The 14310-nt window shown below is 49.1% G+C and overlaps 1 protein-coding gene across 1 annotated transcript; it reads left to right on the top strand.

Annotated features, from left to right (window-relative positions):
* The first annotated feature begins 230 nt into the window (after positions 1-230).
* Positions 231-6404, top strand: LOC125516685 (protein FAR1-RELATED SEQUENCE 5-like). Its single transcript, XM_087540950.1, has 7 exons — positions 231-369; positions 1142-1368; positions 3332-3491; positions 3590-3703; positions 3810-3872; positions 4212-4328; positions 4600-6404. The coding sequence occupies exons 1-7, from the start codon at positions 231-233 to the stop codon at positions 6312-6314; spliced, it is 2535 nt and encodes an 844-aa protein (XP_087397076.1). The 3' UTR covers positions 6315-6404.
* Positions 6405-14310: the final 7906 nt, after the last annotated feature.

The raw sequence follows: 14310 nt of genomic DNA, 5'->3' as shown, positions 1-14310 counted from the left end.
GTTGATTCTTGAGGGAACAAAGCCGCGGTGTTTTACAGTGTGATGGTGATCTGGCGCCGGTTCAACGCAGAGGCCAAAATGGCGAGACGCGGCGTTTCGACGAGGACGGCCAGGAATGAAATCCATTGCGGTGACTCCGTGAGGTGGCCAGTGAAGGCGGGTCAAGGCGAGGCCACGAGGGCGGTTTGACTCGGAGCAGGCGAACTAGCTGGCGGCCAAGCCATGCTCGGATGGAAGCGGCGATTCGAGGTGGTGGAAATGGTGACTCGTCCATAGTGGAGACCCAGCGGCTCGGTAGCGCTGGCCTGACGCCACTGCAGCTGAGGAGGCGAAACAACAGCGATCGCAGGCTCACGGCGGCCGAGGCAAGTAAAAGGAGCAGGGCCGGCTCTCAGGGTGACTTAACGGAGACGAGCAAAAGGGTCGTTCGGTGGCCGGCTTGGAGTAGAACGGCAGAGGCCCCCGGCGAAGCGGATTAAGGTCGAGTGGCCCAAGAAGGCGCCGCGGTAGGGCCGAGACGGATCATTACGCAGCTCAGCAACCCAGAGGTACGGCTTGTGGCGCGGTCGGAGGAAAAAGGGCAGGTGATGACAAGGCGGTTCCGGCGGCTCAAGGAACAAAATCGAGGACGGAGTTCGAGTCCGGGTTGTAGTTAATCCGGCGGCTTTAACCCTACGCGTCCACGCTGTAGTATTCTGTTATCTTCACCAGTAGTAGTCAGACGGATCTCTCTATTGAGCAAACAGGTGACAGATGCAGCAACTCGAGCCCGAGGCAGAGACGGCTGAACGAGGCCGGAGGAAGAAGGCGCGACGGCTGCGGAGTGCAGGTACTGACCCGGCGCCAGAAGCAACCTGATGACGAGGCTACTTAAGGGCGGTTTGGAGCAGAAGCGACAATCCTGGAGGCAGCAGCCGGCTTAATGGTGCCTGACCATGGAAGCTTTGAAGGAAACAACAGCAGAGCGCAGAACGTAGGCTCGAGGCCACGGTAGAGACAGCCGTGAGGTCGGACCGGCTTGAAGCGTGGTGGCGCAGGTGCAGCCACCGAGGCGTGGTGACTCGCCAGCGGCAGCGGCTCAGAGCAGCGTGGTAAGGTGGTTTAAACACGGCTGTAACCAGCAGCAACGGTGGTTTGGCAGTTGGCGACAGAGGAAGAAACCGGCGAGGCGAGTCACAGGTGAAGCCACGGCGAGGGCTGCTCGAGGCCGCCGGCCGGCGAGGCGCGCTGAACCGGCGGCGGGTTGGAGAGGCGCGGCTGCGGGTCCGTAATGGCAACCCGGAGTACGCGAGGCGCAGCAGCGACTCAGACGAGAGGCGGAGACCGGCGGTAACTCGGCTCGCCGGCTTGACAGAGACCGATGCCTTGGTAATGAGCCGGCTGGGACTTGGTAATGGAGTCCATAGCAAAATCGAGTCTGTAGGGGTGACTCGACGAAATCGTGGTGGAAATCCGGATTCGATTGGACGGATTCCATGGCGATTCAGCATGGGCAGCGGCGGGTCAAAAACAGTTGCGGCGGCAGCCCATGGTGTGGCGAAGTGGCGAGACGAGCCGGTGGCAGTCGGAGCCGATTCAAGGCGAGGCCAGCTTGGCGCGAGGTTGGCGGAGGATTGAAAACGGGGCTTCGAAGGCAGAGGAGCGCCGGCGGCTTCATTGTAGAGGTGACAGTAATAGCGGCGCGTCAGAGGCTAAACCGGGGCCGGCGGCTCGTGAACTAAACCGGTAGAGGGCAGTGTTAGAAGTGGATACTTTTGTCAAGTGAAGAAAAACTGCAGGCGGCGGATTGACGACGGGGCCATGAAGGCAGAGGAGCGCCGGCGGCTTTTATTACCGAGGTGACAGCTAGGACCGGTGGCGGTTTGGAGGAACGCCAGCTCGAGGGGCCGTGGCTGAGCAACCGGATTAAAGGCACGGGCGACTCGGATGAAAGCAGAGTCTACGTCCATGTCCCAGTTCTTCTCCGAGTCATAATTGCTTTGACTGATTTTAGATTCTTTCTATCTCACGCGGCGTGTGAACCTCAGACTGTTTGATGCCCAAACATGACCGCAAAAGTGTCTCTGGATTCCCATCTGTCTCGGCGACTCGTACTGAACGCAACGGAAACTTTAACCATGCTGGTTTCGGCAAGTTATTATCCGGATTGGACGCACCGGCAAAACAGGCAACAACTGAAAATCAATCGCTAACTCCAAAATTAACCTTGATTCTTGATCATAAAACGATGAATTTGATAGCTCTGTCCAAGGTTGTTCCCCACCGGGTTGTCCTCCCCGGTCACTCCGCGCCGTTTTTTTTATATCCGATCAATCGCGAGCTCTTCGATCCCTATACAAATAGGAGGGTGATAACTGCCACACGTGTGGCGTGGAGGGCGACCCGCCCGCACGCATCGTGTGGCATGGACGGGAACCGCCCCGCACGACCCCGTCCACGCGCACAAAAGCGCGCCCGCACGTCCGGTGCGTGGCAACCCCGCCCGCACTACCTCGTCCGGGCCAGACGAGCCGTTCCCGGCCTCCGATCCGTCCCCTCTCTCGTCTGCGCCCTAGCCCCCCGCCTGTCGAACCCCGACCTCCGTCGCCGGCCATCTCTGGTTGCCATGGCAACCAGGGAGGATATGTAGGGCGCTCCCACCGCAAACCACACCCCTTATCTCCCCCCACCCCATCCCACCCCCACCCCCCCAACCCCCACTCCAACAACGCCCTCCAGAGCCGACCAGCTAAAAGCAGGTGAATCTCCCGATCTCCCTACTGTTTCTCATCCTCCTTCTGGGCAGAAAATTGCAAAATTACCGACGAAGTTGGCAACTAGATCCATCCTACAGGGTTAAAACACTACATACGTTGTGTGACTTCGCAGTTGCCAAGCAGAATACACTAGATCTGCCATGTAGTACGCTAGAGATAACCGTGAGTTCTCAGTAGGTTGATGCTCCTAGTTGGTGAATGAATGGATGTGCAGGAATCCATAAAAAGGGAGAGAGAATTGATAAATTTGGAATAATGGGGGCTGTGAAAATTAATTGCCGTTGGTGTATAACGTCAGTTGCCACCTGTCATTGTCGTCAACTGCCACCATGTCAACTTATTGCTTGCCATCCTATTGTAGAGCCTGATGCCATCGAATCAAACGGATAGCTAGCACCAGATTTTAGAAAAGGATAGTGGATGTGCATGTCCTACTAGCCATGATATGTTGGTTGCCAACGCATGAAAATGTGATAGCACTGACGTGTTAACTTCTACATGCAAGCAGCACAATGATAAACAAAATTTGGATTGTTGATGCCTTCTTGTTCATCCAGTGATTGAGAGCACATCAGAACAGAAGCGAGACACGGAAAAGAATGAATCACGAAGATGGTGCAGATGATTGGGGTTCTCAAAGGCCAGAAACGCCGCCACCTTTCGATGCATCAGAGTACAGTCAGCTCATCTCTGCAGGGCCATTGCTGCCGCTGCTAGAACGGTATGCAGGCGTAGGTACGATGCGTGCTAAAAAATGAAGAGAAACATTTGCCATCTTCGCGACGATGGACATGACATTCTACTTATGTCGTGCATTGTCATTTGTCTTGCAGGTTCTTATGACCAGAACACTCTTAGGGGGGCCCCGTGGCAAGTGCACTCACAAGGCGCTAACGCTGACAAATGTACAGGCAGCCAACTCCAACTAGCTAGTATGGCTAATCAAGGTAATGCAAAAACGAAAAAAGAGCACATAATGCTGTGGACATGAAAAATGAACATGAAAAAAAGATGGCAAAAGGACTCACGAGTTATCACGGGTGTAAAATGCAGAGCCTTCGTGCAGCATGTGGAATCGGGCAGCACCCATGTACCTGCCATCGACGTCGTACACAGGTGAGTCCATAAACATAGTGAAGATGCGGATGCTCAGTCAGCACAAGGAGCGTAGTTGACAACTACAAAAATGGCCATGACTGGTCTTCTACGGTTGCCATGTATTAAACACAACATTTGCCATCTCTGCACACCTGCAGTTGCCATGTAGGAAAAGCTGCAGTTGCCATTTCATGACAACTGCAATTGCCATCTAATAACAAACTGCGATTGCCCTACCGATGCAACTTCAGTTGCCATGCAAGCAAAAATGCATTTGCCACATAAGGGCAACTGCAGTTGTCGTGCTAGCACGAAATGCGTTTGCCGCGATTTGACCAACCACTACTATGATTGCAGGTTATTACGCTGGCGATGACCCGGCAAACGTCTCCTGGCAAGCTTCGCAAATTCCTGGTGGATCACGTCATTATGGTGTAACAGACCACACACGATGGTCAAATACAGCACGACAAGGTAGAGGGAAAATATCTGAACCACAAAAAACAGCGCTACATTTGCTATTTGTAGTTATTTGTAGGCAAAACAATGGTTGCCATGTTTGTTGAACAGTAGGTGCCATGTCTGCACACCTACAGCTGCCATAAAAATGACCACCAACAAACTGACGGCTTGCTGTCTGTAAAAGATGTCATGGAAAATCACTCGAAGATGGTGTGATCCGTTGCGATCCACATGTTATCCGACACAAAATTCTTAATCTCGTACCTGTTTTTCCCTGTTACAGAACCTACAACTACAATGCACAGCGGCGCCGGCGCATCTACTGCGGGGAGCTCTGAGCGCACGGAAGACGCGTTCCACCAGACAGCAGACAAACATGCCGCAAACAATTTCGAGTCAGAGTCAGGAATGGCAATCATTCCAGCAATGCCGGCAAGCACCCCTTTGAACACAAGCACTAGCAACTCTCATGTATATGGGACTGCCGCCCATACTGAAGTGAACGATGAAACTGACGACGACGAGCAAGGGGATGAAGATGGTGGGCAATCAGAGATCGTGGTGCCTCAGCCACCGTACATTGGGCAGAGATTTGAGTCATTCGAAGCAGCAAAGGAATACTACCAGACATATGCAAAGTTTCATGGGTTTGCGGTCAACACCGAGTACCGTAGGAAAATTAAGAAAACTGACGAGTACAGCAGAGGTGAGATGAGGTGCCACAAGGCACGCAGGAACAAGAAGGGGAAAGGCGATGCGCCTGTCGTTCCGGAACGAAAGAGAGGTATCATTCAGAAGACTGAGTGCCCTGTCCGGTGTAAGCTAAACGTAGATGGAGCACAGTGGGTGGTCAATGAGTATTTTGACGAGCACAACCACCAACTGATAAAGAAGTTCGACCTGGTGAAATTTCTGACCGCCCACAGAGGGTTCACCCCCGTCGAAAGGCAATTCGTAAAGCTGCTACATGATTGTAACGTCGGTCCATCGAGAATGGTGCAGATACTATCTCTCATCCACAGCAAAAAGGGAACTCTGAGTAGCATGCCGTACATACCAGCTGATGTCACAAACCTACGGGCAAGGTACCGTAGAGAGAGCAAGTTGGCAGACATAGAGGCCACAATTGCCTACTTCGATGAGAAAGCCAAAGAAGATGCAGATTTCTTCTACAGGATAAGGTTGGACGATGAGGACCGTGTCAGGAACATGTATTGGGTGGATGGTGCTGCAAGGAGAGCCTACAAACATTTCCGAGATTGCATTTCATTCGACGCGACGTACCTCACCAACATGTACAAGATGCCGTGCGCTCCGTTCATAGGGATAAATAACCACAATCAGTCGTTGCAGTTCGGCTGCGGGCTCGTCCGAAACGAAGACACGGATGGGTACGTTTGGCTGTTCAAGACCTTCTTGGAGTGCATGGATGGACTTGCTCCGATGAACATAATAACAGACCAGGATTTCAGCATGCGTGCAGGCATAGAGGAGGTCTTTCCGTTGGCAGTGCACAGGCACTGTAGGTGGCACATTATAAAGAAGGCTGAGGAGACGCTAGGACCGTTCTTTGCTGATCGTCCAGAGCTGCACAAGGCATTCGAACTGTGCGTGGACCACAGCTTGACGGTGGAGGAGTTTGAAAGGAGCTGGATGACCATGACTGAAACACATCAAGTCCAAGACAACGAGACTCTTGTAAGCCTGTGGGAGAAGCGAATGTACTGGGTGCCGGCCTACTTCATGCAGTGCTTCTTCCCCTTTCTGCAGACTACGCAGCGCAGCGAGGGATTCAATGCTGTTTTGAAGCGGTACGTCAGTCCTGGCAACTCATTGCTACAGTTTGCCAAACAGTACACAGCTTTGCAACAAAAAATTCTGGGATCTGAGCTACAGCAAGAAGCGAACACCGCGCTAAAGCAGCCAAAATTGCTAACGTACTTACCGATGGAGAGGCAAATGAGCAAGATATACACCAACAAGATCTTTAACAAGTAAGTCAGTTGCGTTACAGTCTTATTTGCAGAAAAAGCACCAAGTCAGTATGTGCCTTATAGAGTGCGATGCAGTTGCCATGATTTTGCGGTTGCCATGTTTAATAAAGTACTGTTTGCCATGCTTACTCAGATGCAGTTATCATATTCAATAGAAATTCTGTTTGTCATGCTTACCCGGATGCAGTTTCAATGTTGTCATGAAAATGCAGTTGCCATGTTTAATGCAATGTACTTCAACTGGACATGTTGGTGTGCAAATGCTAGTGTCAAATGGAAAATGTTATGTTGTTGCCATGTCTATTGAAATGCAATTGCCATGTTTACTAAAATGCAACTGCCATGTTTGCTGAAATGCAATTGCCATGTTTAATAAACTCTAGTTGCCATGTTTAACAAAATGCAGTTGCCATGTTTAAATAAGATGCATCTGCCATGTTTGTTGAAAATGCAATTGCCATGTCTATTGTACTGCATTTGCCATGTATAGCGTACTGCATTTGCCATGTTCAACATACTATATTTGCCATGTTCAATGAATTACGTTTGCCATGTTCAAACAAAATGTATATCTATTTTCCATGACAACATAAGGTGCTGCAAGAAAAAAGCCCACAATAGTTTAACAGAAAACACACAAAAAACGCAGATTCCAGGAAGAAATAAAGCGTGCCAGCATGTTCACGGCTTTCCAGGTGGACGAACGTACGTTCAAGGTGTGTTCTATTTTGGGCATGTCAGATTCAGAACCTGAAGACCCGGACAAAGGAAGGAACTACTTCGTCACAGCCTCGATAGGCGAAGGCGAGTTCTACTGCCAATGCTGCAAGTTCGAACGGGACGGCATTGTGTGCTGTCACATACTAAAAGTAATGGACGTGAACGCTGTGACATGGATGCCCCGAAATTTCATAAGGCGGCGATGGACTTGGGACGCTGACGATGCGTTGGCGCCGCAAACAACACACGCAGTTCTGGCTGTGCATGACGAGAGACCAGAGTCAACCATGGAAGCCGTGAGGCACGTTGTGCTGACAAAGAACTATGCTGAGCTAATTGATGAAGCGTGCAAGAGTGATGACACAGCGAGAGTCGCAGAAAAACACAGGAAAGCACTAAAAAGAGAGCTTGATGAGATCAAGAAGAGGAAAGCCGAGGAAGCCTTACACCGGTTCCCCCGCACATCAAGCGTGCCTTCATCCACGGGGCCGTCGTCTGAAAACTCGGAGATAGGATCTGGAACAGCAAGCACACAGACCCAGGTCAGGAACCCACCCCGTTCCATCACAAAGGGTCGTCCAAGAGAGATAAGGTACAAGTCGGGATTGGAGATCCAAGCAAAACACAAGAAAACGAAGAAAGGGGCGGCCAATCCATGAGCAAAAATTGTGGCGTTGTGGACATTTTGTTTTGTACCCTAGATGTTGAGAATTCTTTTTTAAAACAATTGGGGGAATAACTCTTCAGGGGCATCAGAAGTGCAAGGGAAAATTCATTGAATGGTTAAATGCAGTTGCCATGTTATGGGTACTTAATCTGCCATGATGTATGCATTTAATTTGCCATGTTATGTGTAGTTAGTCTGCCATGATTTTTGATACTAAACATGCCATGCTAATTTATGCTAAATATGCCATGCTGTTTTGTACTGAATATGCCATGCTAGTTGTAGTGGATCTGCCATGTTAATTGTACTGGATCTGCCATCTTAGTTGTGTTGTAGTTGCCATGTTAATTATGCTGGAGCTGCCATGTTGTTTGTACTGTATCTGCCATGTTAGATGTACTGGACATATGCCATGGTATTCCTGATGACTCTGCATGGCATGTATTCACATGACAAAAACGACGCGGTTTACGGGCACGTAGTGTGTTGTGTGCAAGTGTATGGGAAACAAGATGGAAAACAGCGTAACGTGCATAAACCCCAGCAAAAACATTGTGGCTGCATGATCAACCTACCCCCGTGCAGTTACCGATGAAAATGAAGAAGCAAAACAGCCAAAAATGTAAAACGACAATGACTTCCACTACCCATGTCTGATGAACTACATTTGCCATCGTTTTTAAAACATCGTAGACGCGTTCAAAGCATCAAAACGGTGCTAGAAACGACGAAACCATTGTAATAATTACTCCTAAAAGCAGGTTCACGTCCACACATATATTACATGAAACTATTCTAATGTCACTCGCACACCACCACTACATAGTAGCCTACGCAGGGTTGTAGCCACAACATAGCACACAAACATAGTTTTCAACGGTAAACAACTAGATAATACCTTACATTCCTCGGCAACAGAATGTAAGGTGTGCGTCCGGTCTGTAACGCCACGTGATCACTTGTACTTCTTGGTGACTTTCTTGACAGCTTCCTGCACAAACTCGCGTGCTCCCGCCCGCTTGTTGAAATCTTCATTCGTCAACCAGTTCCATGTGTGGATTTTCCGGAGCTCAACGACCGTTGCAGCTGTGATAGCGGGGACAATTCTGCCTTCCCACTTCGCAAGGTACTCCAGCGCGTGAAAGCCACAGTCCCTCCTGCACGAGGAAAAGAGTAACGTGACCACGCAAAGAGCTCAGATGTAACAAAAGACAGACTTCAATTTCAGATCTGACAAACAAAACAGGAATTGGATTGATGTAAAATGGCAGACGAAAAGGGAGGAAGGAATTACGTGTTCCCTTGCTTTGTAGTCGCCACATACTCAGTCGGGAAATGACTGATCTGGACCTTTGAGTGTTCATAGTGACGGTGCCATGTCTCTTTGAGGTTCTTAATGAAGAATTCAGCATGCGTGGTGAGGTCTGCATCATCTTCCGAACGGATTGAATCAAGCACCTCAACACGTTGGTTCTTCAGGTCAAGATAGATCACGTAGTGGTGACCACACTTGTCGTGTGGGTCATGTGGTGAAAGCTCCTGGAACATGGGGAACACGACCGGCATTTAAAAAAGTGAGGAAAATGAGAATCAGCGTTCGCGTAAAGAACAGCAGAGGGACAAAGGAATTAGAATCACGTAGAAAAACAATGGTTATGGGTGGGGGTAGTTGAAATAAAGTTGCCGTCCATGTGTGAACAAAAGTATGCCATGTATTTTACTGTCAAGTTGCCACATAGTTTGCACGGCATGCAAAAATCAAATAAGTCAGTGTGCACGGCAGCTATTGCCACATGAAAACAGCTGCCACGTAAAACATAAATGCAGATGATGGCAACAAAAAGCACACCTTGTGAAAAAAAAGTGCAGACATTGAAGGAGTACTCACATATTTCTTCATTGTGAGCTTGAAATCACCGTGTTGGGCAAAGTTCTTCCTCAGGATTTTGTGGTGGAAGTCACCGTCCCATATTTTGCAGGTCACACTGTAATGCATGATTGTCTTGTCGGCGCACACATCGGTGTGGTTGTTGATGTAGTCAATACCGCATGCAACTACGTTCGTCGACATTTTGCCGTTTGGCCTCACGGACTCAGCAAGATCACCAAGGTCGACGTACGTCGCTCCGCATTGAATGACTTTAGTTCTGTCCAAACATGAGCTGTATGAAAACAATATAACATGGAAGGATCATGCCTACTAAGTAAAAAAAATTTATGAAAGAACTAAAACAATATAACATAGAAAGTACGAAGGATGTGAATGGTAAAAAAGGAGCAAAGCAAAATGAGATGTTATGGGGTGTGGTCGTTTACGCTTTCAACTCCTTCATGTGCTTGCCGCTGGACCTCGAATTTCCAAACCGCTTGACAATATCGTACAGCTGGGTCTGTTCTTTAGTGGCCCTGAATTCGGGCTCGTAGTCTTCCGCGGGAGGTGGGTGCACTACCCTCTGCTGCCTCACAGAACCAGGAGTGGCACTCCTAATGGTATCCTCAGATACCGTGTCTGCAGGCACGTTGGAACTTGATTGCCCTTGCCCTCGTGAGGACTTCCTCTGCAATGCTGCCTCCTCAAGCATGCCGTAAGTTTCTTCAAGAGACGGTGAAATCTCCTCGGGTGTGGCTGCAGTGATAAAAAAAAGTGGGTTAGGATACCTAGGAAATCAAAAGCAGATGGATTGTGAGAAAAGATGGGGTGCATGATGTGAGTTGTAGGTAGGAAAAAGTGGGGCAGTTGCCATGTGTGGTCCAGCTGTAGTGACCATGTCATAGCAACTACAGTTGCCATGTAGTTGGAATGTAGTTGCCATCTAGTTGGAATGTAGTTGTCATGTCACAGCAACTACAGTTGCCATGTTGTGTCAACTGCACTTGCCATGTGATTGCTTTATGAAAAAATGCAGCATGGAAACAAAAAAATGCAGGTGACATGGTGTTGAATCAAGTCCAGTTGCCATGTGTGATGCACTGTGTTTGCCATGTTACGAAGACTACGGTTGCCATATTGAATCAACTTCAGTTGCCACATGGTTGCCCAAATGTAAAATGCAGCATGGCAGAAAAAAAGTAGGTGACACGGTGCATCAAATCCAGTTGCCATGTCATCGCATGTTAGTTGCCATCACAAGTGAGAACCCCCCAAAACAAAAAATATGATTGGGACAACAGTGAAACTACACAGACGTGTGCAAGAAAAATCATATGGACATGGCAAGTGTACCTGCCACAATCGGCTCTGCGAACTTGACAGCCTTCCTGCCCTCGACCATTGGCTGCGCCATCATTGCAGGCATGCCTCCTGGGAATGCAAAGGCAACCGGCATAGGATCTTGCACAACTGGTTGATCTTGACTGATGCCAAGGTTGAAACTCGGTGGGGCAAAGGCCATTGGGTGCCTCTCATTCCTGCTGGCCGGACCACGAACGACTTGCGGGGCAGAATCCAAGGGTGAAGGATCAACAAACATATCTGAATCGGCCGCTGCAGAATGATCGTCCTTATTTGCAGGGCGGGGCGTGTTGTTAGTGGTATCAACCATAGCTTTCATGACAATCTTCTTGTTTGGGCTGTAGGGGACACCGACGTTGACTGGGAGCCTGGAAGTGCGCAGATTTATGCTGGGGATTTCCACTGCAGGAAAAGGCGCAGTCTGCTTCGGGTATTCACCTGCGTCGCTCGTGCCCGGCTTGACACCTGCATCAGTTGTGCTCCGGTCTTCAGGTTTCTCCGTCACATTGCTTTTGGCAGGTGGCGGGAACAGTGTGGACGCAGGAACAAAACCAGACTCGTCTCTCCTGCTCCTGGCTACTGTCGGTGCGTTCGGTATGTCTGTTGGTTGCTTGCGGGGGCTACGACGCCTAGGTGGTAGACCAACACGCGAAACAGTCGCCTTAGCAGTATTTGCACCGCCAGGAGCTGGAGCTGTTGTGCCAGGACTCTCACCTGTAGATGGCATGTCCTTGTGAACTGCCGCCTCGACCGCTTCTGTCGTGGACACAGGAGTGCCACCGCGCACGCGCTTGGAATCAGTGTCAGATGAGCGGGAATCTTCCTTGCCTAGGTTCGTCTCGTGAGCGTCCACTTCAACGCTTGCTGATGGGGTGGCATGACTCACAGCAGCATCCTTCATTGCCAGAAGGGTTGGCAGTATTTCAGCTGTCCTGGTAGATACCGACTCGTCACTCCCCGATGTACGGATGCCTGTTGTTGTAGGCTGCACATCTGCAGCCGGCGGAGATGGTCTGCCACTTGCATCATAGTTGGTGGGAGCGGTCAATGGTGTAGCAGCAGTATTGTCGACTGGTGCCTCCTGTTCATCTGAGTTGCCCCCTGTTGACAACTTTGAATGCATGCGTTCGAGCGGGTCCTTACTAATATGCTTGGACCCACGCGTAGTAGTCTTCTTCACCTTGCAAAAAAAATGAAGCGCATGAAAAAGGTATTTAAAAATGAAACAAAATTATGTTTGCCTTGGTAGAAATCTTAAGAAAATGGAAAAACAGGTGGAAAAGCTGGCAGTTGCCATGTAAGAGGAACGTCAGTTGCCATGTGTCATAACTAGCAGTTGCCATCCAGCAGCAGTTGTCATGTTAGCAAAACCTTGAAAGAATGATAAAAATGGCTGATCTGCCATGAATGCAATTTCAAACCTAGGCGTGGGATGAGCTCACAAGACAACGGTAAAAAGATGGCAGTTGCCATAAGGTGCATTAAAGTTACCATTTGGCCTACATTCCAAATGCCATGTGAAAAACAAAAATAGAAGTTGCCACACGTTTATGAAAGTAAATAAAATATCATTTGGTAAAAATAGCGGTTGCCACGTGGGGGGGCGATGACAGAAGACAATGTAACAAGCTAAACGAATGCATTGGAAAATCAAAAAATATAGCGCTATGTCAATGAAAGCGGATGAAGAAACCTACTTCCTGACTGCCTTCCTCAGGTCTGGCAACACGACAGGATCCTCGGTGTTGGTTGTCATCGTGCGAGGAGATCTCCTGGTGGAAGTGGCATCATCGGCAATGGGGGCACCTTTGTTCAACCGAGCAGAAACACGGGTTGGCGTTGGCGCCTGTTTCTTCGTAATTGCTCGTCCACCAGCTGTTGGCTCGCTGCACGTATGAGATGGAGGTCAAAAAAAAGAGGTGGCAATTGTCAGACAGCAAACTCGTTGCCGCGTTTGAAAGAACACAAGTGCAAAGAAGAGGATGAGTCTGTTCGAAGAAAATAGACAAAGCAAAAAGCTAAGATGAAAGTCGAACCTCTTGCCAGCAGAAACTTGCCCAGCACCCTCTGGAGCCATCCCCCGCTTTGATGGCAAAACCCCTTCACCTCTCACAGCCGTGTGTTGTTTGACTTTATCCGGTTGGGGGACATCAGTTGCATCCTTGCCCTTGTTACCACCTGCGCGAACTTCAGCGTGTTCATCATCATCGGTGTCCTCTTGCACATTATCCATGACATCATCGTCATCCTTGCTGAGACCAGCGTCTCCACCTAGTTCATCTTGTGTGCCAGCGGGCTCCTGGGAACTGTTGTAGTCATACCGGCCACGGCAACCGGTTGGCCGGTGTGTACGTTCTGGGACGAATGAAGTGAATTGCCTCGCAACCGCGTCGCCGTCAGAGCCACTGTGGGACGTCCACCCCTCAACCAACTTCCCGAGCAAGCCAGTCATTCCAGATGCAAACTGCCCTATTAGCTACTCAACAGGTGCCCTCGCCTGTACACAAAACAAAGAGGCATCAATGACAACCCCGTATTGCAATCACTTGCACGACATCGAAAAATACTCCACGGCAAACCATATATGTATATCTTTTGATTACCTCTGAAGGACAAGACGGAGCTGAGTGCACGTCCATCCACTTTTCAAAGTTTTGAGGCCCCCCAAACACGCTGTAGTCTATAGAATGCTTGGCCATCAGCTAGGGAGAAAGAAAAAAAAAGTAGCAAACGATATAAGAGAGAGAATGATGAACACTGACTAGCAGTTCATGTGTTGCAAAAAAAAGCAGAACTAACCTGCAGTTTACCATATTTGCTATCAGTTACCCTGTCTGCAGCAAGCACAGCCTTGACAGCATCGATAGTCCACGCAGAAACAGCAAACTTGTGCGCAGGCGGCGGGCCTCCTGTCCCAAGTGAAGTCCACGGTGGATAGATCAAGGCAGTCGACGTACATGAGCTGATGTACAACAATTTTAAAAAGAAAGAAAAATCAGTTGCGGTCATGGTATTTTGCGACAAATAACAGGATAAAATATATGGTATTTTACGAAGAATATGCCATCTGCATGTGCTAGTTGCCATCATAGAGTGATGGCAGTTGCCATCATAGTATGATGGCAGTTGCCATGTTGTCATGTTGGCAGTTGCCATCACAGTATGATGGCAGTTGCCATATAGTCATGATGGCAGTTGCCACATAATCAACATGGCAGTTGCCATCTTGTTATGATCATGTTGACATGCATGAATAATGATGTGTTAAAAAATAGTGTTCACATAAAAGGACCGGTAAAAATACCATTAAATGCAGTCGACAACCCTTCTGGTACACCTTGCTTGCAAATGCATCATGCAGGAAGTCGGCAATGAACTTAC

The sequence above is a fragment of the Triticum urartu genome, chromosome 2A (genome assembly GCF_056163025.1).
Source record: "Triticum urartu cultivar PI428250 chromosome 2A, HENAU_Tu73, whole genome shotgun sequence".
Classification (NCBI taxonomy): domain Eukaryota; kingdom Viridiplantae; phylum Streptophyta; class Magnoliopsida; order Poales; family Poaceae; genus Triticum; species Triticum urartu.
The sequence above is the reverse complement of the archived record's forward strand: the minus strand, read 5'-3'. Positions and strand labels throughout refer to the sequence as shown.

Excerpts from the sequence above, each read along its gene's own strand:
- LOC125516685 (XM_087540950.1), top strand. The coding sequence starts at position 231 with ATGGAAGCGGCGATTCGAGGTGGTGGAAATGGTGACTCGTCCATAGTG. Across the intron at positions 3,492-3,589 it reads AGAACGGTATGCAGGCGTAG|GTTCTTATGACCAGAACACT; the intron begins GTACGATGCGTG and ends TTTGTCTTGCAG. Across the intron at positions 3,873-4,211 it reads GCCATCGACGTCGTACACAG|GTTATTACGCTGGCGATGAC; the intron begins GTGAGTCCATAA and ends CTATGATTGCAG.